The sequence below is a fragment of the Pyricularia grisea genome (genome assembly GCF_004355905.1).
Source record: "Pyricularia grisea strain NI907 chromosome Unknown Pyricularia_grisea_NI907_Scaffold_4, whole genome shotgun sequence".
NCBI classification, from domain to species: Eukaryota; Fungi; Ascomycota; class Sordariomycetes; order Magnaporthales; family Pyriculariaceae; genus Pyricularia; species Pyricularia grisea.
This window is the reverse complement of record NW_022156718.1, coordinates 850,178-871,566: the sequence shown is the minus strand read 5'-3', so window position 1 is coordinate 871,566 and position 21,389 is coordinate 850,178. Positions and strand designations below refer to the sequence as shown.

Genomic DNA, 21,389 nt, shown 5'->3' with positions numbered 1-21,389 from the left:
AACTGTGTGACGAGTCTGCTAGCATGTTTGATATCACCAGAAATATTACTGATGTGGTCTACTGAAGGTCAATAGCGCGGTCATTGGCAGCAGAGCTTGCGCCACATGGAATTCACTAACTCAATCGATTGACCTGGAAGCACAAAATCACCGTCCATATCACACGCGACCAAAGCATGCACAAAAGGGAGCGTCTATTGCTGACGAGTCTATTGTTGGCAGTACACATACAATCTCCCTCCTCCCTGATCCAATCACCAAGTTCCGCGAACCTGTGACCAACACCTCCAAACATAACCAATTAAGCCCAGAATTTACCGGGGCTTGTACGTCTGCCAGGCTATAGATGGGAGTCAGTACCGCCGCAGCCAATCGAAGCTTATTCTGAGCTTGGCCGATTGTCGGCCGAGGGAAGTCGAGCACTTACCAGCAATGCCGAAGGGGGCAAAGAAGCCAGTGGCCATGAAGAGCCAGTACCTGACGAAGAAGAACTTGGTCTTGGGGTTGAAGGGGATGTTGGTGTAAGGACCCTCGGGGTAGTGGTACGGCGACGAGAGCCGGGCACGGGTAGCGTGGAAGGCGCGGCGGGTGACGAGCGAGGTCGTGGTGCGCTGGGCAGCGCGGGCTGCAGCGGCGGAGATCATCTGGATTGGGAAGAGCAGATATATTTGTTAGAGACAAGTTGAAAAGGTCAATTGGCTCCGTGGAAAGACTGTAGCGGCAATACACACCTTGATGTTTGGTTGAGAGGAGATTTTTCTGAAAGCTTTGTATTGGTGACGTTGGATGCTTTTCACGGATTTGGCAAGCTTCAGATTGGTCCAAAATCCAAATCGCCTACAGTCAGTGAGTGGCGTGACATTCTCTTCCCGGCTTGCTCCTGACGCACGGACCAGCTAACGGCTAATGCGGACCATCGATTTCACCGCCTCCGTCATGCCTGTCGGAAATTCCATTTACTGCCATCCCACTCTGGCTATCACCCAGACTTTTTTTTTCCTACCCTTGCTTGCGTCGATTGGCGCGCGCCCTTTTTACTTGCCTATCCAGCTGCATTGACGCAAGTGCATGCTGCAACAAGCCAAAAGGAAAAGGAATTCGGAGGCGTGTTACTCTTTGAAGAACACTGCTTATCCGTGTTAATTCCCCTTTTTCTTTTCTCTTTTTTCTTCTCACATCTCATCAAAAACCTCGCCCCTGTTTGGCTACAACAATCTTGAGCTCCGCCAGCCATGGCGGACTTGTTCGACGTTTTCGACGAGCAGCCAGAGGCGCCGGCGGTCGAAATCGATCGTAACTCGTCTGATACCAAACCCAAAAAGACTAAAAAGTCAAAGCGGGACAAGAGCAAGGACAAGAGCAAAAAGCGCAAGGCTGACGGACATGTGAAAAACTTGGGTGCTGAAGAGACCGGCGCCGAGGCACAGCCTGATCCTCAAGAGGACGTTGAAATGGGTAACGGCACACAGGCCTCGACGGGTGACGCCGGCTCAGAGGACTCCACGTCGGATGAGCATCAAGAAACCAAGCGACGGAAGAAGGAAGGCGAGGCCGATCCGATCCTTACCGACACCTTCGAAACTGCACAATCGAGACAGGTTGCCGCAGCAGAGGGCTTCGGGGCAAAGGAGGAGGATTCACTAGTGCTCTCACACAACATTCAGCATCAAGTTGCCTTGCCGCCGGATCTCGACTACGTCTATGTTCCCCTGTCGGAGCACAAACCGCCGGAGGAGCCCGCGCGAAAGTATGCATTCAAGCTCGACCCCTTTCAGAGCATATCAGTCGCTTCGATCGAGCGTGATGAGAGTGTACTAGTTTCTGCCCATACCAGTGCTGGAAAGACTGTAGTTGCCGAGTATGCGATTGCGCACTGCCTCAAGAGGAATCAGAGAGTCATCTACACGAGTCCGATCAAGGCACTGAGCAACCAGAAATTTCGAGACTTCCAGGCTGAGTTTGGCGATGTTGGTTTGATGACTGGTGATGTCACCATCAACCCGACCGCTAGCTGCCTTGTCATGACAACAGAAATTTTGCGTTCCATGTTGTACCGCGGTTCAGAGATCACGCGCGAGGTGGGCTGGGTTGTGTTCGACGAAATCCACTACATGCGCGATGCAACCCGAGGTGTCGTGTGGGAGGAGACCATTATCATGTTGCCTGACAAGGTCCGCTACGTTTTCCTGTCGGCCACAATCCCAAATGCCTTCCAATTTGCCGAATGGATAGCCAAGATTCACCGACAGGCCTGTCACGTCGTATACACCGATTTCCGTCCGACCCCCCTCCAGAACTACTGTTTCCCCGCCGGAGGAGATGGTATCTACATCATGGTTGATGAAAAGGGCGTGTTCAGAGAGAAGAAATTTATGGAAGCCATTGCATCGATCTCAGAGAAAAATGACGACGACGACTCTATGCCGCGCCAGAAGGGTAAGGGCAAGAACAAGAAGGCCGTCAAGAATACCGCACCGGACAGCAAGGCAGATATTACCAAGATCATTAAAATGATCATGAGGAGAGCCTTCCACCCGGTCATCGTCTTCAACTTCAGCAAGCGCGAATGTGAGAACCTTGCACTCAAGGTGTCAACACTGAACTTCAACCATGAGTCAGAACAAAAGCTTGTCGAGGATATTTTCAGGAACGCCATTATGTCGCTATCTGAAGAGGACCAAGGCCTTCCTCAAATCCAGCACCTGCTTCCTCTTCTCAAGAAAGGTATCGGTGTCCATCACTCTGGTCTCCTGCCCATTCTGAAGGAGACCATCGAGATCCTCTTCCAGGAAAATCTTATCAAGGTTCTTTTTGCAACAGAAACCTTCTCAATCGGGTTGAATATGCCGGCCAAGACTGTCGTTTTCAGCCAAGTCAAGAAGTTTGACGGTGTCAAGGAGAGGCCACTTACACCATCAGAGTACATCCAGATGTCTGGTCGAGCCGGTCGTCGTGGTCTTGACGATCGTGGTATTGTCATCATGATGATCGACGATAAGCTTGATCCCGAAACGGCCAAGGGTATGGTTTGCGGTCAACAGGATCGTCTAAACTCGGCCTTCCACCTGGGATACAACATGATCCTGAACTTGCAGCGTATCGAAACCGTATCCCCAGAGTACATGCTGGAGAGGTGTTTCTATCAATTCCAAAACGCTTCCAGTGTGCCAGCATTGGAAAAGAAGCTGATCGAGTTGCAGCAACAACGTGACGGCATGGTAATACCTGATGAGGCAACCGTCAAAGATTACCACACCGTCCGGCAACAGATCGAATCGTACAAGAAGGACATGGAGGCCGTGATACAACATCCGAACAGCTGCTTGGAGTTCATGCAACCTGGAAGATTGATCAGGATCAAGACCCCAGACGGGGTTGACTTTGACTGGGGAGTTGTCGTCAACTTTGTGCCGCGCAAGCCTGCCAAGTTTGGCGAGGAAGAGCCGCCACCACAAGAGTCGTACCTGATTGATGTCGCCCTGTTCGTATCGGAGGATAGCATTTCACCTGCGCCGCACGCACCTGTTTCCAAGAACAGCCACATTGCAGATGGTGTCGCACCAAGCAGTTCCGTGGACCAGGGCCGTTTGGAGGTTGTGCCATGTCTCTTGACCTGCATGGTTGCCATCAGCCAGATCCGCATTTTCATGCCGAAGGAGCTCGATCACCTGGGCAAGTCGCAGGTCAGCCATGGCTTGGTAGAGGTCCAGCGCAGGTTCCCAGACGGAGTACCAATTTTGGATCCTATTGAGAACATGGGAATAAAAGATGATTCTTTCAAGAAGCTTATGCGCAAGATCGAGGTTCTTGAGTCGCGCCTGCTCTCCAACCCTCTCCATGGCTCACCAAATCTGCCGGAGTTATGGGACAAGTACAAGATCAAGACAGAGTTGACTTCGCAGATCAAAGAGACCAAGAGAGCCATCAACAAGTCATATAGTATCGCACAGCTCGATGAGCTCAAATCGCGCATGAGAGTTCTCCGGCGACTGAACTTCATCAACGAGAACGAGGTGGTGCAGATGAAGGCTCGTGTTGCTTGCGAAATCTCGTCAACGGAAGGTCACGAACTGGTTATTTCAGAGTTGCTGTTCAACGGTTTCTTCAACGAATTGGAGCCAGAAGTCTGTGCTGCCATCTTGAGCTGCTTTGTATTTGATGAGAAGATGGAGGGCACGCCATTGAAAGAGGATCTTGACAAGCTGGTTCGCGAGATCCATGCACAGGCCAAGACGATTGCTCGCATCAGTCGCGAGAGTAAACTGGATGTCAGCGACGAACAGGTTGTTGGAAGTCTCAAATGGCAGCTTACAGAAACTGTTTTGGCATGGGCCAAAGGCAGACCCTTCGCGGAAATCTGGTGAGCAACTTCTTTTTCACTTTCTATTCTTATCACAACCAATCACCCTATTTATAAACAGGTTGGCTAACATACGTTCTGTAGCAAAATGACAAACGCTTACGAGGGCTCCTTGGTGCGTATCATGCGTCGCCTCGAAGAGCTGTTGCGGCAGATGGCGGAAGCAGGCAAGGTCATGGGTAGCGAAATGTTGCAGAAGAAGTTTGAGAAGGCTCTCTCGCTGATATCACGCGATGTGGTCTCAGCTGCCAGTCTCTACTTGTGATAGCAACTCGAAACTCTCTGAAAAGCGATCGTGTCTGTTGAGGGCAACAGTTTAATAGGTTGGAGTTATGGCGTTTTGTAGCTTGGCGCTGGCATCTACCAAAATCTAGCAACGTGTTTTACCGTAAACATACGGCCTTGATTTGTAGCCTGTCGTATTGTGTTGTGATAAGTATAATGGTTCTGTTACTCAAGTTTTTCCACGTAGTAAGATATTGATGGATTTATAATACAATCCCATGATACCCGCCTTTTGCCCGGATACAAATGTAGGTAAATACAACGATGCCGTCAGTTTGCAGACGAACCCAGAGACGAATATGCTACAACAGTCCCAAAACGCCACGCGCCGCTTCCAATGACCCATCACTATCATGCATGCTCACCCGAAATCGACCTAATCAACCCAATGATAAGACTCAAGAGACAGCCAAAACTGATAAACACCTTCCACCTGCGACTATAAAGCCCCTCCTCGCGCACGAGCCAACCGAAAGCACCCAGCGGCCAGACGAAGCCGATGAGCATGCCTCTGAGCATGACGTCCACAAAGCCGTTAATGCCAACCTCGTCCCCGCCATCGCCACCCGCTGTGCCGTCAGCATCACCTCCTCCGCCGTAGCTGCCGATCCCGCTACCGCCTGCACCGGTGCCCTGGTTGTTGTCCATCCACGCGTCCTCCATGCTGCGCAAAGTATCGGGAGAAGGCATCGTATCTGGTGTGTGGCGCGAGGCTTGGATGGAGCGGAACTGCAGTCGAAGCTGGTTCACTTCTGCGTGGCTAAATCCGGCGGACAGCAGCCGATCAAATCCCCGCGGCCCACGCTGCTGCTGCTGCTGCTGCTGGGCCCCGGGCCCGTGGGAAGCATCACGAAGCAAGCCGGTGCGCTCGCCAACAGGGGAAAACGGGGATGGCGACAGCGGACCCGTCGGAGATGAGGGCGCCGTGTTCATCTTGACAGTGGCGGCCTCGGCCTCGGCGGCCAGCTCTTTATCCGTGAGCAGGTCGCCGATGGAGCAATTGACGTAGACCCGCGGCGGGGCGGGGGCTGCGCCCTCGACGGCCTTGCCCTTGCCGCTTGCCGCGGGTGGCGGCGGCGGCGGCAAGGCGGGAAAAGGCTTGAGGACGGTAGAGAGGGCGGCATCGTCGGGCAGGATGCGTCCGGCGTTGATGAACCGCAGGCGGCGCTGTGAGGTGGGCTCCTCGAGGCGCGAGCGGATCAGGTGCTTGAGGGCGATGACGGGGGTGGTGGCGGGCCTCTGGATGTCGAGGTGAAGGTCGGGCAGGCCGTTGGAGAAGCGGATGGTCAGGAGCAGCGGCGGCGGGAGCAGGTGCAGGCGCGGCGACGGCGGAGGGTTGGGCGAAGGGGTGCGTGAGGAGCGGTGGTGGTGGCCGTTGGGATGAGGTGGCCGGAGCTGGTGGCGCGCCTTTGTCGGCGACGAGCTGCTGCTGCCGCTGCCGCTGCTCATCTTGGTCTCCAGCAGGTGGATTCGAGGTTTGCGATGGTCATGTTTGAAAAGCTTACGCTCGAATCATTGATGAGGAAAGGGACTTTGCTTTGTACGGATTGAACGAGCTGATGTTGGTTGGGGTTTAGCATTTGGGAGCAAGGGGGATCCGCACGGTGAGATGGATAATGTGGAGTAGCACAAGCTGTGTGGATACCTGTCCGCCTCAGGTACACTGGTGCTACCTGTCCAAGCAGTCGTTAGCCTCCATCAACACGGGCATCAAGAATTAAGCAATTAAAGATGTAAAAAAATATCAATTTCAGCATCCATAATGAAAACTTCCTACTCGGATCTTGGAAGAAGGGAAATAAAATAAAATGCAACAATCAAGGCTTGACTTATATTCGTGACACCTCAGCGATAGTCTGTTTGTCCTGAATCGGATCCACATTTTCCTCAAAGCAAAGTCGATTACTTCGTAATTAATTCGTCTCTTTCTCTCTCTCTCTCTCTCTGTCTCTGTTTGGATTCATGAAAAGCCTCGCACGGTAGTTAATGCTGGAGAATCGCATTTCTTCGTTTGCGACACACAGTCGAGATAGCAACTGTTTCAGCTCTGGATACGACCTCTCACAGATTTTCCACCAAGACCCTTTGAATATATGACGGGAGGTAGAAGTATCATGGGTGTCCAGCAAATAGCAACCCAAATCTCACATTGAAATTATTCATCGTCATGACAGAACATCATAAACGCTAGCTTCAACACCAACAAACATCATGCGTCGTACATATAACATCGCTATGGTTAGCGACTTCTTCTTCCCGCAGCCAGGAGGAGTCGAAAGCCACATTTACCAGCTGTCCACCAAATTGATTGACCGCGGCCACAAGGTCATCATAATCACCCACCAATACCCAGGGAGGACCGGTGTTCGATATCTCACCAATGGTCTCAAGGTGTACCATGTACCCTTTTTGGTCATGTACCGCTCGGCTACTTTCCCAACAGTCTTTTCATTCTTCCCCATATTCCGCAATATCGTCATTCGTGAGCAAATCGACATAGTTCACGGCCATGCCAGCTTGAGCAGTCTTTGTCACGAGGCAATCCTTCACGGCCGCACCATGGGTTTGCGCACCGTCTTCACCGACCACTCGCTCTTTGGATTCGCTGATCCAGCCAGCATTCTCACCAACAAACTGCTAAAGTTCACCCTGAGTGACGTCGACCATGTCGTGTGCGTGAGCCACACCTGCAAGGAGAACACCGTCCTCCGCGCCTCACTGGATCCTCTGATGGTATCCGTTGTCCCCAACGCTGTTGTGGCTGAGAACTTCAGACCGGTCAACTACACGGCTTCCGGCGAGCAGACAACACCGCCGCCACCGCCAGGCCCCCATGACATGGTTACAATCGTGGTGATCTCGCGTCTCTTCTATAACAAGGGCACGGATCTTCTCACGGCCGCCATCCCGCGCATATTGGGCAGCCACCCCAACACCCGGTTTATTATAGCCGGCGATGGTCCCAAGTCGATCGATTTGGAGCAGATGATTGAGCAGAACGTTCTGCAGGATCGGGTCGAGATGTTGGGTCCAGTCCGCCACGAGGACGTGCGCAATGTCATGATTCGCGGCCAAATATATCTACATCCGTCGCTGACCGAGGCTTTCGGTACCGTCATCGTCGAGGCGGCCAGCTGCGGCCTCTACGTAGTCTGCACCCAGGTAGGCGGCATCCCCGAGGTTCTCCCGTCGCACATGACCGTCTTTGCACGGCCCGACGAGGACGACCTGGTGGCAGCCACTGGCCGTGCCATCGCTGCCCTACGTTCCGGGAGAGTCCGCACCGAGCTGTTCCACGAACAGGTCAAGACCATGTACTCGTGGAAAAACGTGGCCATGCGTACCGAGCGCGTCTACGATGGAATTTCCGGGGCAATCTCCGAGGCAGAGTTCTACGGTTACGACGGCCCAGCAGGAGGTGGACCTGGCTTGCCGAGCTTTGCCCTAATCGACCGTCTTAAGCGTTACTACGGCTGTGGAATATGGGCCGGTAAACTCTTTTGCCTCTGTGTAATCGTGGACTACTTGATCTTTTTATTCCTTGAGTTTTGGTTCCCTCGGGATCAAATCGACATCTGTCCCGACTGGAGCAGATCCCACAAAAGAAAGGCTATGCGGGGAACTAGCCATACTAACGGGGGTGGAGGGTCAAGGCAGAGTACAGACAACAGAGAATACGACGAAGGACGGGCCAAAGCACACGCCTCATAATCTCAACGACTTATTGTGATCTGGACTCAAGGTTTAAACCGGAATCAACAATATATCATCAGGTGCGAGCCAAGGAATAGGCGGCAGTCGGACTCCCAGTGTGTTATACGAACCAATACTCCCGACACATTTGTTCCCGACACATTTCAGTCCCAAGCGCCCATCTTGTGAAATCCCTCGATAGTGCCCTTGAATCCGACAACTTCAGTCTCGTCGACCCCTAGCTCCTGGGCTGATATAAAATCAGTCGTTGGCATCCATGGGTCACACAACTCGCCAAACTTGAACTGTTCGGCCAGTTCCTTGCCCCGAGTTCCCCACATGGCTTCGTATGCCTCAGGAGAACACTGAACAAACAAACCATCTTTACCGGTGACAGCGCTCCACTCGTCCATCATCTGCTTGAATGTCCACTTTTCCAGGGCCACGTTGGCGTACTTGCCAAAAGCACGACTTCCAGCTGCAAGAGCTTGTCGAACCCAGATGCCGGGGTTCACCTCCATGCTACCCGACAGCAACACGATAGCATCCGGTCTCGTGGGTAGTGTCTGAATGTATTTCCCCAGCACAGGATGGAGGACCGGCCTAATGGGAGCAAAGGTGGCGAAGTTTTGGGGATAGTACCCAAAGAGGAGATAGGTAGTGCGTGCAGCCAGATCGGGCAAGTCCTTCTTGATTCTGGCATCAACTTTGGCTTTGTAGTCCATGGCGGGAGTGTCAACAGGATGCTCAGCGCAGTTCACCTGTTTCGAACTGGGGCTTGTTGACCAGAAGTAATGCTCGAGAGTGCTGAGGTTCCTCGATGCTGCCAAGGCCAGATTCCAGCCTTGTCTCTCTTCAATCACACCGGCCTCATGTCTTCCCACATCGGAAGTGAAGACAGGCTCCCACCAGTCTGTTACGGCGAAAATAGCATGAACACCATCAAAGGCTTTTGTCATCGAGTCAATGTTCTCAAAGTCACCATAAACGATTTCGATTCCATCAGCTGCCAGTTGCTTGGCCTTGTCGCTTTCGGGATTGCGCGTTATGGCACGTATGCGCCATCCGGGAGTCTTCTTCATGATGTTCACGACGCCACCGCCCTGTGCACCTGTGGCTCCGGTAACAGCAATGATCTTGACATTGTCGTCGTCACCGCCTTCGAGATGGGAGCGTCTGATCCCCCAAGAGAGTCCCGATGGCTCGCCATGAATGCCTTGGAACCATGGTTCGTAAGGCCGTGGGTTTCGCTTGGAAAGCTCTCCAGCTTTGGTCGGTGGCAAGTCGTGGAAGTGCAGCGAATCATGCGCTACCTCCACAACCATTCCAGTTCGATCACCCTTTTCCTCATCCAAGAACTCGTCAAATGCGGCCATCATGGCCCTCTTGGTGCAGAGATGCTCTGGTCTGAAGGCCTCCAGGAATCCTGGCTTGATGTCGGTATTGTACGCGCCAGGTGAGACAACGTTGACGGTTACGTTCTCTTTAACCTGTAAAACGGGGGCGATGCTTCGAGCCCAGTGCTGCGCGCCGGCCTTGGAAGCCGCGTACTCGGGCAGCATGACGCCTACATGTTGGGCAAGCATGCTGGTGACGACGACGATCCGCCCTCCTTTGTCAGGCTTGTTTTGCCTCATGAAATGTACCGCAAGTACCGTGCCGTATATGGCACCCTTGAGGTTGATGTCAATGCACATAGTGTCTGGGACTGGCGGAAGATTTTCGATGGTCACATCACGCCGACCAAAGTTATACTTGGAGTCACGGTCAAGACCGCCTGCATTGGCAATAAAGACATCCAGGCGACCCCAGCGGGCCCATACGGTGCTAAAAGCAGCAGCTTGTTGTTCGTACGAAGCCACATCGCATGGCGCAAACATGGCAGTCTCGCCCGAGGGGTCGAGGTCACGCACGAGATTCTCAGACTCTGCTATACGGCGGGCTGTTATGGCTACCCGGTAGCCTTTACTATGCAGGCGCTGGGCCAACTCGGCGCCGATGCCACTCTGTGATGGAATTTGCGTTGTCAGTGTGCCTCGCTTATTGAAAAAAAAAAAGGATTGGGTTCCCTTACGTTACCGCCAGTGATCAAGACAACCTTTCTCGAATCAGTCGGCTCATCTTCCATGATGGAACCCATGTTGACTGTCTCAAGAAAGCACGGATATGCGCAACAAACAACAATATAAGGTCACGTCAGATTGGACAAGTAGATTGGCTAAACCCAATTATGCAGGGCACGCCCGGTTTCGTGGCTTGAGCTTGCCAATCAAGATAGTAATGACCGGGTTGTCAACTCAAAAGACACCACAGGGTCAAGGGGATCATATGCTTCAACGTGAAATATTTAATACTGCCATACTTTCGATTAAAGAGAAGCGGACAAGTCGCAAAGCCGCGTGTTTATTCTTCCATGCAACTAAGGATGGTTTTCCCCTTCCACATTCCCCCCTCTTCCTCCTCTGTCCCTCTCTCAATGATCTGCACGTATGCAGTGATTGTCATCCGTGGTGGACCAATGCCACGTAGTGGTCTCTAACTTGCAGCCAGAAGCAATGTTATACATGATACAAGTGGCAAGGGCGGGGCAAGTACTCCCTCGACTATAAATGTCAGCAGCAGATATGCCAACACAAATAAGGCCAAGATTATCATGGAACGGAAATCTGCAGAAGGCGGTGTTGTGCCATCGTGTTTCCGGAAAGGCTGAAGTCGACTGGTGCATGTCATGTACCTCCGACGAATAATAGCCATTGGTTAGTTCTTCTTCTCGGTTACTTGACGCAGTCTTGGCGGTGCTCCGAAGAACACAGAACAGGCCATGCTTGGTGGCTGTTTTCCACGGTCCCATTACTTCCTACTTGAAGCATCGTCCGAATGTTCTTGACGCCCGGTGAGACTGAGAAACGGTTCTCATAACTACCTAACTATGCAACCCGTTCTTTGTACTATCTACAAAGTCGAGTGTGCCTTCGTGGCGGTCGGAGTTGACAGAGAATGAGTCTTGCACGTGTGTACTCAAAGAATATATAGCGACAATCAAGAATCCGCCTTTGTTCACCCGAAACTGGAACTAGCCGGCTTCCTTTTTTGGCGATTAAGTGGCCAACATATGCTATTGCCCCCCCACCAGCTAATGACTACCGTCCATTCTCCTGATATTATCAGACTGACTCAAACAGGCGAATCCGCGACTTATGCTTGCATTCATCTGTAGTTTAGACTCTAGTGCCATCCTGGGAGTTACCCTCCAAGGCGGGAAACCTGGAAAGGGAGCCGAATACATGGACCCTTAGCCAAAAAGATGGACCCGTCCCGAAGGACTGGTGACCGCGAGGATGTTTTCATGAGCTTTTCTCTGTCGGATATGATCAAACAAGCCTGATGACTTCTTTCCGAAAGAGAAAACAAATAACAAACAAAAAACAGTCTCCCCAACCTGCAGAAAACCAAGCCAGCTAAATGGTGCACTCAATGGGACTGATGCCAGGGACAGTTCTCGCAGCCTCTATTGTTGATATTAGAGAGAAGAGCAAGCATGGCAGACAGTCACAATAACTCTACCATGGGCGCAGACCCGAGCGCTCCAAGTTTCGAGTACCCAATCCCGATCGAGACGTCAACTCAGATTGGCTTACTTGCTGCCTCATGGCTTTGTATTATCATCTGCACCTGTGTGGTGACAATGCGCATATGCGCAAGGCGCCGGGTTACATCAAGGCTGGATGGCGCCGACTACTGTACTTTGACTGCCTTGGTAAGGTCTCTTTTTTTTTCTATCTCTCCCTCTCTCTACGTGTTCCCCGAGGTCGCCCCTTGTCCCGAAAAGCAGACGAGGTTTTGATGGGCTCAGTTTTGGTTGTGACGCAAACAAAGACTAATCAGGGGTGTGACATGCTATCCGTCCTCGGATATGCCAGTTTTTCAACACGGCGCTACACATCGATATCTTGATCATGGTGCACCGAAGTGGCTTTGGTTTTCATATCGATGAGATAGCCAAACGGTTCGGGCCGGATGTTCTGGAACTCTTCTTTAAGGTATGTGCCTTTCCCCTCAGACTATTCAAGGACGGGTCCAAACAACGATAGCAACAAACGACTATACTGTCTATATTAACTACGCTCATTCACTACAGGTCATCATCTCTTTCACCCTACTCTGGTGTGCAACGACGGCATTCACCAAGCTGTCAGTCCTGCTGCTATTTACAACCCTCTTCCCAACGAGGAGGATGCAGATGGCTGCTTATATCATTGGTGGCTTCATTGTTGTCTGGTGCAGCGCAGCCGTCGTCACAACGCTGCTCATGTGCAAGCCGTTCGAGATGAACTGGAACCGTTCTATACCCGACGGCCACTGTGGCGACGACCCCCTGTTTTGTAGGTGCCGGTTCTCCAACCTATCACAAATTGGCTAGCCCCCTACACTGCCTATCCCTTAGGATGATACTACTCTGGCAACTGAGCTGATACTTATACACGTTTTCAACCTCATGCAGATACAATACTCGGAGTAATCAACATCATCGTCGAGGTCACCATCTTGATGCTTCCCATGCCGGTGATCTACAAGCTCAACATGCCCCTTCACCGAAGACTTGGCGTGGTCGGCATGTTCAGCCTCGGGTTCGGCACGTGTGCCGTGACGATATACCGTCAGACCAAGCTAGAAAACCTCAACTTTGAGGACATGACGCACGAGGGTGCCGTGGCGACGCTCCTATCCGGCCTCGAGCCCTCGGTGGCTCTCACGCTGGCCTGCATCCCTCTGCTGCGGCCTCTGCTGTGCCGGCGAGATGGCAGCGGCGAATCCTACTTATCGGATCTATACCTGAACGGCGGCGGCGGTGGCGGCAGTGGCAGCGGTAACAGCAGCAACGAGAGGAACCGGAGCCAGAAGAATCTGGCCAGGATGGGGACGAGAACGATGGAGGAGAAGGGAGGATCCGACCCCGCCGTCGGCATCGGTCTCCGGCAGTACCGGAACTTATCCGACGACGTCGAGCTGAATCCCGTCAGGGGGGGTGCTGTCGGGCATGACATGGAAATTTCGGCCGAAGGGTCCGAATCAGGGGCTTTCTTGCGAGAACAAACAAAACGTAATACTTGAAAGACAAGGGAGAAGAAAAAAAAAATTAGGGAAAGTAAAACCCACGAAACCCACGCAAAGAAAAAAAGCAAACGTACAGTACATACCGGGCCGTGGCCGGTTGGAAAGTGGGTGGCTTTTCGCCACCGGGATAGTAGCTACTGTAAGGTGGAGTTGGGGGTTTTTGTTAGCCTACCTACTTGATATGGTACTTTACTCCGGGTTTAATACACGCCCATGGGGTTAAAGGGGGTGGTTCGGCTATTTATTGTAGCGCCATAAGATAGTATACTTCGTATGTACGCAGTGCAGAGACGCAAAGAAAGGGAAAGAAAGAAAAAAAAAAAAAAGGTTGACTACTTTGTAAATGCAGCTTAGGTCTACCAACAGAAATAAAGACATAGACATTTACGATTAGTAAGACCAAGTAATCAGAGGCAATTCACAAAAGAACGTACGACTTAAACTTGGGATCAATTCGGACGACAGAAAAAGCCAGGTATTCCGGGTGATATTTTTGGGCGAGGCGTCCGATCTTGGGATAAAATCTTGGTCGTCTATTTGCCGACAACCCCCTCGAGTCAGACAGATAGTGGTTTTGATTTGGAGACGAAACTCGACAAAGAAAAAAAAGAAAAAAAAAAAAGAGAGAGCAAAGGTATGTGGGAGAATCAATGTTACCGATGGTGCCATTTCTCCATTTCTCAATTTATGGGATCATAGCAAGCAAAATCAAAATAAAAAATGCGAGACCCCGCCAAGCCCCCTTTCAAAGTTGAGAACTTGCTTGTGTTGCTTGTCATTGCAAGTCCTTTCCTATCGGGGAAAGTCTCGTCTGAACTTTTTTTGGGGCGTCTGGGAAAACCCTTACCGGCAGATACTCGGACGCGCGTCGGAGAACAAGTTTGATACACATAACTGCTGAATAATGACTTGCTTAGTATATATAGCTGTCGGGAACGTTTTTAGTTACTTTGTTTTAATTTATTTTGATATGTATTAGGTATATTTGTTTCCGTCGAACACTTTACTTGCATCGCTACCATAAACTCACTGATCTACCGAAGTGGGGGGGACTACATGAATTAATGTACAGTAGTACGTGTACAGTAAGGTAGGGATGCGATTTTTGTGTCTCGCTCTGCCGAGATCGCGCGACGAAGATGACGCAGATTTTCATGTGTAGCATCACCCCCTTTATTTTTTAATTTTTTTTTACCGTTTGTGTTTGGTGGCTTACGCCGGCGTTTCTTGGTGGCGCTTCGGAATTTGCGATCGTCTGCAACAGGCAGGCATTTTGCATGCAAGCCTTATGAAGATGTGCCCCCTTGATGCAGAAAAAGAAAGTAAAAAAGAAAAGAAAAGAAGTGTGTCATACAAAGTAAGATGGTATCAATATTATGTACAAAAAAGTCAGCAAGGGCCTTGCAGCATCGGAATTTTACATGGGAATTTGACACATCAACCAATCAATTTTCTCCTGTTACTCCATTTGGATCAAATAGAACTCAGTCTCGCCCATCCACCCAAGCTGTCAAACAGTCATACAGGCAAGGTAGGTAGGTAGGTAATTAGGTACCCAACCCACAAGTGAACACCTACCCACACCACCCACACCCATGGGGATGGCTAAAAATTCTGACACAGCCACGAACTTGGCCCCAAAATCAGCACGCACGAATCTGGCTCGACTGCTCCTCTGCGCTCCGTCCCATTTACCTTTCTGGATATGATACTGGTTGTGGATAACATAAAATTATTAAATATATAGCAATTAGGTGGTTGCTACGTATGCACGAGATATGTTTTGCAGCATTGGCGTCATGCTTGGTGCAACTTGCACACAGCCTTCCTTATTCAAACCTTGTGCAACAAAACCTGCTTGATCCTGATCGTGATGTGCCTAGCCGCTAATGCAGGATAATGTCATGATCAATGACATTTTACAAAAAAAATAAAAAAATAAAAAAAAAAGAAGGAAATGAAGAATCCCTGCCTCACTCACTCATTGACACTTGTTGGTTGCTGACAAGCGGTATCCTGCCTGCAGACACATCCGTGTTGAATTTGCGGCAAGACGCATGTGTCTGCTGCCACTTGCCACCTGCAATTACCGCAGTAATCAACTTTTTGTGATTGTTGTTTTGGCCCAGATGCAAGGGACTGGGACTGAGCCCGGCAATCCGGATATGATCGGCACCCGTCAAAAGTCAGAGCTCAAGGCCAACCACGCCAGGTCTAAGCCTAGAGCCTTCCAACTCAGACCCTAGAAGATGTGGTTTTAAAACCAAGGGACAAGGTCCAAGAGTTACCTAGGTAGGTAGGTAGGTATCTAAGCGACGGTAAGGTAAGGCTTTTAGGGATGCCGTTTTGCCTCCAAAGCCGTCCAACCCGCACATGTTCGGGGTCGTGCTTTCAGATAGATTAGTCGAATCGAAATCGTCCTTGGTATCAATCCTCGGCCTTGTTTTCTTTTTTGGGTGTATTTTTATTTCTTCCTATTCTTTCGCCGCCTTGTCGAGTGACGAGCTTTCCCAAAAGCAGGTTAAGAGGCGCGCGCGTACTGCGTAAAAATCTGACCGCATAGCACTCATACATACCATCCCAACTTTAGGGTGCTTTAGTATGTGGAACCGGCTTTTGGATTACGAGAATAGACGGGTCCAGTTAAGAGTCAGTTATGCAGGGAGGAATGAAAATACGGTCAAAAACATTTACACGGGCCTTATCCCATCGCGAATGGAAACGCGTACTAATCAACAAGCAAGCACTTTACTTGCACTTATGCTGTTTTTCATATTATTATTATTATTATTCTTATCATCATCATAATATTGTATTCATCAGTTCTCCACAGAGGTTATCAAAGTTTAAAAGCCACATAGTTCGTAATGACAGTTGAACTCTTTTGTCAGAGGGATCCTTCCCTGATAGCGTTCTCTAAGCGAAGGAGAAAAAAAAAAGCAACCGAGAAAAAAAAGTAAATTTAGAAATCGCAGCGCTGCGGCCGTTGCCGGCTGGTGCTGGGGCGATGACGGTGGGGCTTCAGCTGCACTCATTCAATTCTAGACCTTTTTCACCACTGGCGAAGCTTCAAACCAAGCCTCACTTGTGGTAGCACAAACAACCCAGTATTCCAATAGTATGGGATCCACTCTTGGTCCAAGCCAAGATGTGCACTTGGTTGAAACGGCAGAGGCACCTTCGCGCCGTTTGCAGCCTCTTCACTGGTGGAACGGCTGCAGGCCCCTGGACCCGCCAAGTCAGTCCATGGACTAACCTGGTTGGACGACATTTGCTCCTGTCGTTCCTGTTAAAGCTTGCCTTGTCCCTTTTTCTGGCTGCCATTTGATCGTTGGTGGGCTCATTTTTCAAGGATCACATCTTCAGCCCACGCGCCGCTTGGATCTGATCCCTTATTTTTATTTTCCCTGTTTTCCCTTATTCTCTTTTTTTTTTTTTCTTTGTCTCTGTACAGATATCAATCATTCTACGTCGCCTCTCTCGTTTGGTTTTGATTTACCTCTCTCCTTGTTTCTTTTTACCCTTCGAGGTTGACGTTCGTTCATCGCAGCATTGACCTTCAAAATCTCTGCCTCTCTGTGCTGTCGATCTAGAATTGACTGACGTCTTCGAATGAGATAAAAAAAAAGCCGACGAGTCGGATCTTTTGTCCAGCATCCCCACGATCCGTCCTTTTGGCTTGCTTTGTCTAACCTCCATTCATCCCTTTAATAACCTCCTCCTTTGGTGGTCAGCTCACATTCTCCCGAGATTTACCAGCTCACATCATCAAGAGATCTGGAATCTCATTTCGTTATCTTGTGTTTATTTTTCTTCTCTCATTGGGCGTAGCATTCGACAACCGAAGAGGCACGAGCTAAGCAAGCCCCGCAATTCACCACACTCAGCCACTACTACTCAGGCACCGAAACATTTGTTACTGTCATAGGCCCTCGACAGGGAGCTTTGTCTCAGAAGCGCCAGGGACTTCCCTCGTTGGAGAGACCTCCCAACTCGGTGAACTATATTATGGCTGCCCCTACATCTCCTAGAAACCCCCAGAGGATGGGTTTTATGCCCATTAATGGCGGTCGTGGCTCCGACGAAGACGCCGATATTCCGCTTTCAACCATCCGAACTGCCAGCTCTACTGGCGCCCGCAAACCTAACCAAGCAATTGAGACGAACATGATGGCCAGCGAGAAAGAGCCCGGCCTCGGCCCGGGTCGTCGAAGGCTGAAGAAAGGTCTTGCCGACCAGGGCCGCCGAGGCACTGGCGGGACCGATGATGTCGCCCTCAACGCCATGGGCCGCCTCTACTACAAAATTATAGGATTTTCGGTCGTCACTCGTTACCTCGTCTACATTGTCCCCGTTGGTCTCCTTCTGCTCATACCAATTATCGTCCTAATCGCCACCGGTAACATTTCCGACGACAAGATCCGTGTTGGTGGTGATGAGGGCCCAGCTCTCTACCGACTATTCGTCTGGATCATGGCGTCATGGCTAGGCCTGTGGGCTGGCAAGATTGTTGCTCACCTGTTACCTCCCATCTTCATGTTCTTCTGCGGTGTCGTCAGTTCCGGCACCAGGAAGTACGCCACCGTCATCCGCGCTCTCGAAATCCCGCTTTCACTCTTTTTCTGGGCCCTGGTCTCATGGCTGCTTTTCCGATTCCTGTTTCCCGATGGCCAACCGCTCGACAGCATCCAATGGATCAATGTCATGAAGAGGATCCTCGGTGCACTTTTTGTCTCCTCGGCCGTCTTCCTGGGCGAAAAGACGATCGTGCAGCTGATCAGCATCACTTACCACCAACGTTCATTCGCCAACCGCATCAAGGATTCCAAGCGTGAGGTCTACCTGCTTGGCCTTCTCTACGATGCCTCGCGTACTCTGTTCCCCATGTACTGCCCGGAGTTCATTGAGGAGGACAGCATCATCAACGATAGTCTCGATGTTATGCTCAAGAAGGTCAAGGGCACAGGATCAGCAACACCGATGCGTCTCATTGGAAACGTTGGTGCCAACGTCGGTCGCTTGGGTGACAAGATCACCTCTGTTTTCGGAAACGTTGCATCTGAAATTACGGGAAAGCAGGTTTTCAACCCCAACTCGTCCCACTCCATCTGTGTCGAGGCTCTTGAGAAGGTCAAGACTTCTGAAGCACTGGCCAAGCGTATCTGGATGTCATTCGTCGTTGAGGGCAGTGACAGTCTCTCGCAGGAGGACATTGAGGAGGTTCTCGGCCCCGAGCACAAGGAGGAAGCCGAAGAGTGTTTTGCCGCCATTGATGCGGACCAAAACGGTGACATCAGCTTGGACGAGATGGTGCGCAAGGTTGTCGAGATTGGTATCGAGCGCAAGGCCATCGCCAACAGCATGAAGGACATCAGCCAGGCTCTCGCCGTCTTTGACGAGATCCTGCTCTTCATCGTTGCTCTCATTGTCATCTTCATTTTTCTCGCTTTCTTCCAGAGCACCTTCATCACCACTCTGGCCACTGCCGGTACTGCCTTGCTCTCACTTTCTTTCGTTTTCGCCGTCACCACTCAGGAATTCTTGGGTTCCTGCATCTTCTTGTTTGTGAAGCACCCGTTCGATGTCGGTGACCGCGTCGACATCACCGGACCGGAGAAGGAGCAGCTCATTGTCGAGCGTATCTCTCTGCTTTACACCGTCTTTACCCGCATTGACAAGATGCAGGTAGTCCAGGTACGTTGGAAAAAAAAAAAAAAACATAACACGATCCGTGCCTACTTGCGTTGTTGCATTATTCTGACAAACTGCCATGCAGGTTCCCAACATCGTACTCAACAATCTTTGGATCGAAAACGTTACTCGTAGCAAGGCCATGAAGGAGACGATCGATGTTAATGTCTCGTTTGACACTACCTTCGAGGACATCGAGCTTTTGCGTATGGAGATGGAGAAGTTCGTTCGTCACCCCGACAACGCAAGAGATTTCATGCCCGATTTCAGCATTTCCGTTGGCAGTGTGGGCGATTTGGACAAGATGACGCTCAAGATTACTATCAAGCACAAGTCAAATTGGCACAACGACGCTGTGCGTGCCACTCGCCGCTCCAAGTTCATGTGCGCCCTGGCCCTGGCACTCAAGCGTATCCCGATCCTAGGCCCCGGTGGTGGTGGCGAGCCTCTTGGTGCACCCACCAACCCTGCGTACTCTGTAGCCGTTTCCGACGGGTTCGCAAGCGACGCCCGTGACAAGGCTGAGATGGCCAAAGACGCTGCCAGGATGGTGCCTACCAAGACCTTTAGTCGCAGCGGATCTTCTGCTAGCCAGAAGTCGAGGAGGGAGAAGGAGTCTGCAAACGAGCTGAACTCGCCGGTGGATGTAGCCAGACAAGCGGCTGCAGGTTACGGCAACAGAGACGGCGACATGCTCGATGACATGAGCCCCGTCGATCGACAGCGTACAAACGACCTCACGAATCTCCGCAAGGATATGATCACCAAGAACCAGAGCCAGCGGGGCCGTCGCCAGGCAGGACAGACGTTGCCACCGCAGTCTCTTGGTGAGACAGGGCCTCGCTTGACGTTGACGCGCGAGGAGAGCAACCCGAGCCGCAGCCCTAGGTTCGATGTCGAATCGCAGACTGGCGGGCTGTCCCCAGGAATGGGAAGCCCCGGATTTGGTACACCAGCGGCGGGTGGCAACGCCACATTCGCCGGGAATCCTTACTACTCGAGCACCACGACCACTCTAGGTGGAGGACAGGCCCAGCAAGGCTACAGCGTCTTCCCTAGGCCAGCGGGCAGCTCTTCCCCGCCCTCGAGCAGCACCAACTTCGCTGGCCTTCAGGCACCACCCTCGGGAGCCCACCCACTCCAGAGTGCGCCAACCACGGGATCACGAGCCAGAGGCCAGAGCGTCTCGTCGACACGCGACCTGACCGCACAACGGCCTTCCCAACAACAGGGCGGCGGTCCAGGCGGTCGGGTTTAGATGACAAGATGAGAGATGGATGATGAAGTTCTCCGAGAGGATCATATTCAAAACACAAAAAATCACAAAACAAAGGCTCTTTGAGAGTTCTGTTCTGTAATATCTATTCTAGTTCTTTTTTTTTTTTCATGACATTTGATGACGGTGCGGGGATTTAGAATCGGGGTAAACCCCTGGAAGATGCCTTCCTTGCATAGCGGTCCAAGGGACAAGGCCCTTGGTATAAGGGTCAGCTTGCATACCGATGGGACAGAGTCCTGTTGTTCATTATTTTTTAACAAAAAGAATTGAGCATTTCGATTTTCTTCCCATTCACTGTTATCTGGTGTCGTGTTGTTCGTTTCTGCCACTATCGGTGATAAACAGTACTACGGTGTCATAGTTGAGTGATGTTCGACAAGTGACTTGGTAGTTATAGACAGTGAAGCCACAGTAGCTGCGTATAGATGAGTCGTATACGTCAATGTAAAAAAAAATGCATTGTCCTGAGGAGAGAAAGCAAGCACACATCCAGACGAGTTCGGCGTGTCGATCTAAGTCCTACCCCACAACAGGCTTCCCGCGGCTTTTCTTTTTTACGAGTGCTAGTTCACATTGCCGAATCGCTGCGATGCATCTAGGCAACGTTGAATGAATCATTACACTTTGTTTTTCTGGCGCCAGCATTTAAGCCTATTTACCATAGTAATTCTGCATCGGGACAAGATGCAAGGAGCAGCCAGCCATTGATGTAGGTCAGCCCCAGGCGTCGATAAAACCAAGTCAGATACGGTGTTTGCGATGGCAACTCGACGTTTGGGCCACGATAATCAGAGTTGAGGGCTTGAATGCTTTTCCAAACTGTGTTTTTTTTTCTCTTTTTATTCTTTTATGCAAGAGTGGCGTGATTTGAGATTAGATGCCAAGTGAGTTGATCCCTTTTCTATTTAGATTAGATTTATATTCAGCACATCTCGTACTCAATTGGAGGGGTTATTTTTTAACCTA

General features: G+C 50.9%; 7 protein-coding genes across 7 annotated transcripts; 4 read left to right on the top strand and 3 right to left on the bottom strand.

The window, feature by feature from the left end:
* Positions 1–175: 175 nt before the first annotated feature.
* On the bottom strand, positions 176–801 carry PgNI_06998 (uncharacterized protein). Its single transcript, XM_031127016.1, has 3 exons — positions 732–801; positions 428–644; positions 176–340 (listed from the first exon to the last, which is right to left on the bottom strand). Exons 2-3 carry the CDS (start codon positions 642–644, stop codon positions 315–317), a joined length of 243 nt encoding a protein of 80 aa, XP_030981227.1. The 5' UTR covers positions 732–801; the 3' UTR covers positions 176–314.
* A 212-nt stretch (positions 802–1,013) lies between these two features.
* On the top strand, positions 1,014–5,527 carry PgNI_06997 (uncharacterized protein). Its single transcript, XM_031127015.1, has 2 exons — positions 1,014–4,360; positions 4,445–5,527. The coding sequence occupies exons 1-2, from the start codon at positions 1,233–1,235 to the stop codon at positions 4,623–4,625; spliced, it is 3,309 nt and encodes a 1,102-aa protein (XP_030981272.1). The 5' UTR covers positions 1,014–1,232; the 3' UTR covers positions 4,626–5,527.
* PgNI_06996 (uncharacterized protein) lies at positions 4,997–6,094 on the bottom strand (the record flags this gene model as incomplete). Its single annotated transcript, XM_031127014.1, has 1 exon — positions 4,997–6,094. The coding sequence occupies one exon, from the start codon at positions 6,092–6,094 to the stop codon at positions 4,997–4,999; it is 1,098 nt and encodes a 365-aa protein (XP_030981219.1).
* Positions 6,095–6,856: 762 nt separating this feature from the next.
* PgNI_06995 (uncharacterized protein) lies at positions 6,857–8,356 on the top strand (the record flags this gene model as incomplete). The annotated part of the gene is made up of 1 exon (XM_031127013.1): positions 6,857–8,356. One exon carries the CDS (start codon positions 6,857–6,859, stop codon positions 8,354–8,356), a length of 1,500 nt encoding a protein of 499 aa, XP_030981220.1.
* A 146-nt stretch (positions 8,357–8,502) lies between these two features.
* On the bottom strand, positions 8,503–10,478 carry PgNI_06994 (uncharacterized protein; the record flags this gene model as incomplete). The annotated part of the gene is made up of 2 exons (XM_031127012.1): positions 8,503–10,344; positions 10,413–10,478. 2 exons carry the CDS (start codon positions 10,476–10,478, stop codon positions 8,503–8,505), a joined length of 1,908 nt encoding a protein of 635 aa, XP_030981221.1.
* A 1,398-nt stretch (positions 10,479–11,876) lies between these two features.
* Positions 11,877–13,450, top strand: PgNI_06993 (uncharacterized protein; the record flags this gene model as incomplete). Its single annotated transcript, XM_031127011.1, has 4 exons — positions 11,877–12,095; positions 12,259–12,378; positions 12,477–12,720; positions 12,840–13,450. The coding sequence occupies 4 exons, from the start codon at positions 11,877–11,879 to the stop codon at positions 13,448–13,450; spliced, it is 1,194 nt and encodes a 397-aa protein (XP_030981222.1).
* Positions 13,451–16,797: 3,347 nt separating this feature from the next.
* On the top strand, positions 16,798–20,859 carry PgNI_06992 (uncharacterized protein). The gene is made up of 2 exons (XM_031127010.1): positions 16,798–19,147; positions 19,230–20,859. Exons 1-2 carry the CDS (start codon positions 17,462–17,464, stop codon positions 20,400–20,402), a joined length of 2,859 nt encoding a protein of 952 aa, XP_030981223.1. The 5' UTR covers positions 16,798–17,461; the 3' UTR covers positions 20,403–20,859.
* Positions 20,860–21,389: the final 530 nt, after the last annotated feature.

Excerpts from the sequence above, each read along its gene's own strand:
- PgNI_06998 (XM_031127016.1), bottom strand. The coding sequence starts at position 644 with ATGATCTCCGCCGCTGCAGCCCGCGCTGCCCAGCGCACCACGACCTCG. Across the intron at positions 341-427 it reads TGCCCCCTTCGGCATTGCTG|CCTGGCAGACGTACAAGCCC; the intron begins GTAAGTGCTCGA and ends TCCCATCTATAG.
- PgNI_06997 (XM_031127015.1), top strand. The coding sequence starts at position 1,233 with ATGGCGGACTTGTTCGACGTTTTCGACGAGCAGCCAGAGGCGCCGGCG. Across the intron at positions 4,361-4,444 it reads AGACCCTTCGCGGAAATCTG|CAAAATGACAAACGCTTACG; the intron begins GTGAGCAACTTC and ends TACGTTCTGTAG.
- PgNI_06992 (XM_031127010.1), top strand. The coding sequence starts at position 17,462 with ATGGCTGCCCCTACATCTCCTAGAAACCCCCAGAGGATGGGTTTTATG. Across the intron at positions 19,148-19,229 it reads ACAAGATGCAGGTAGTCCAG|GTTCCCAACATCGTACTCAA; the intron begins GTACGTTGGAAA and ends ACTGCCATGCAG.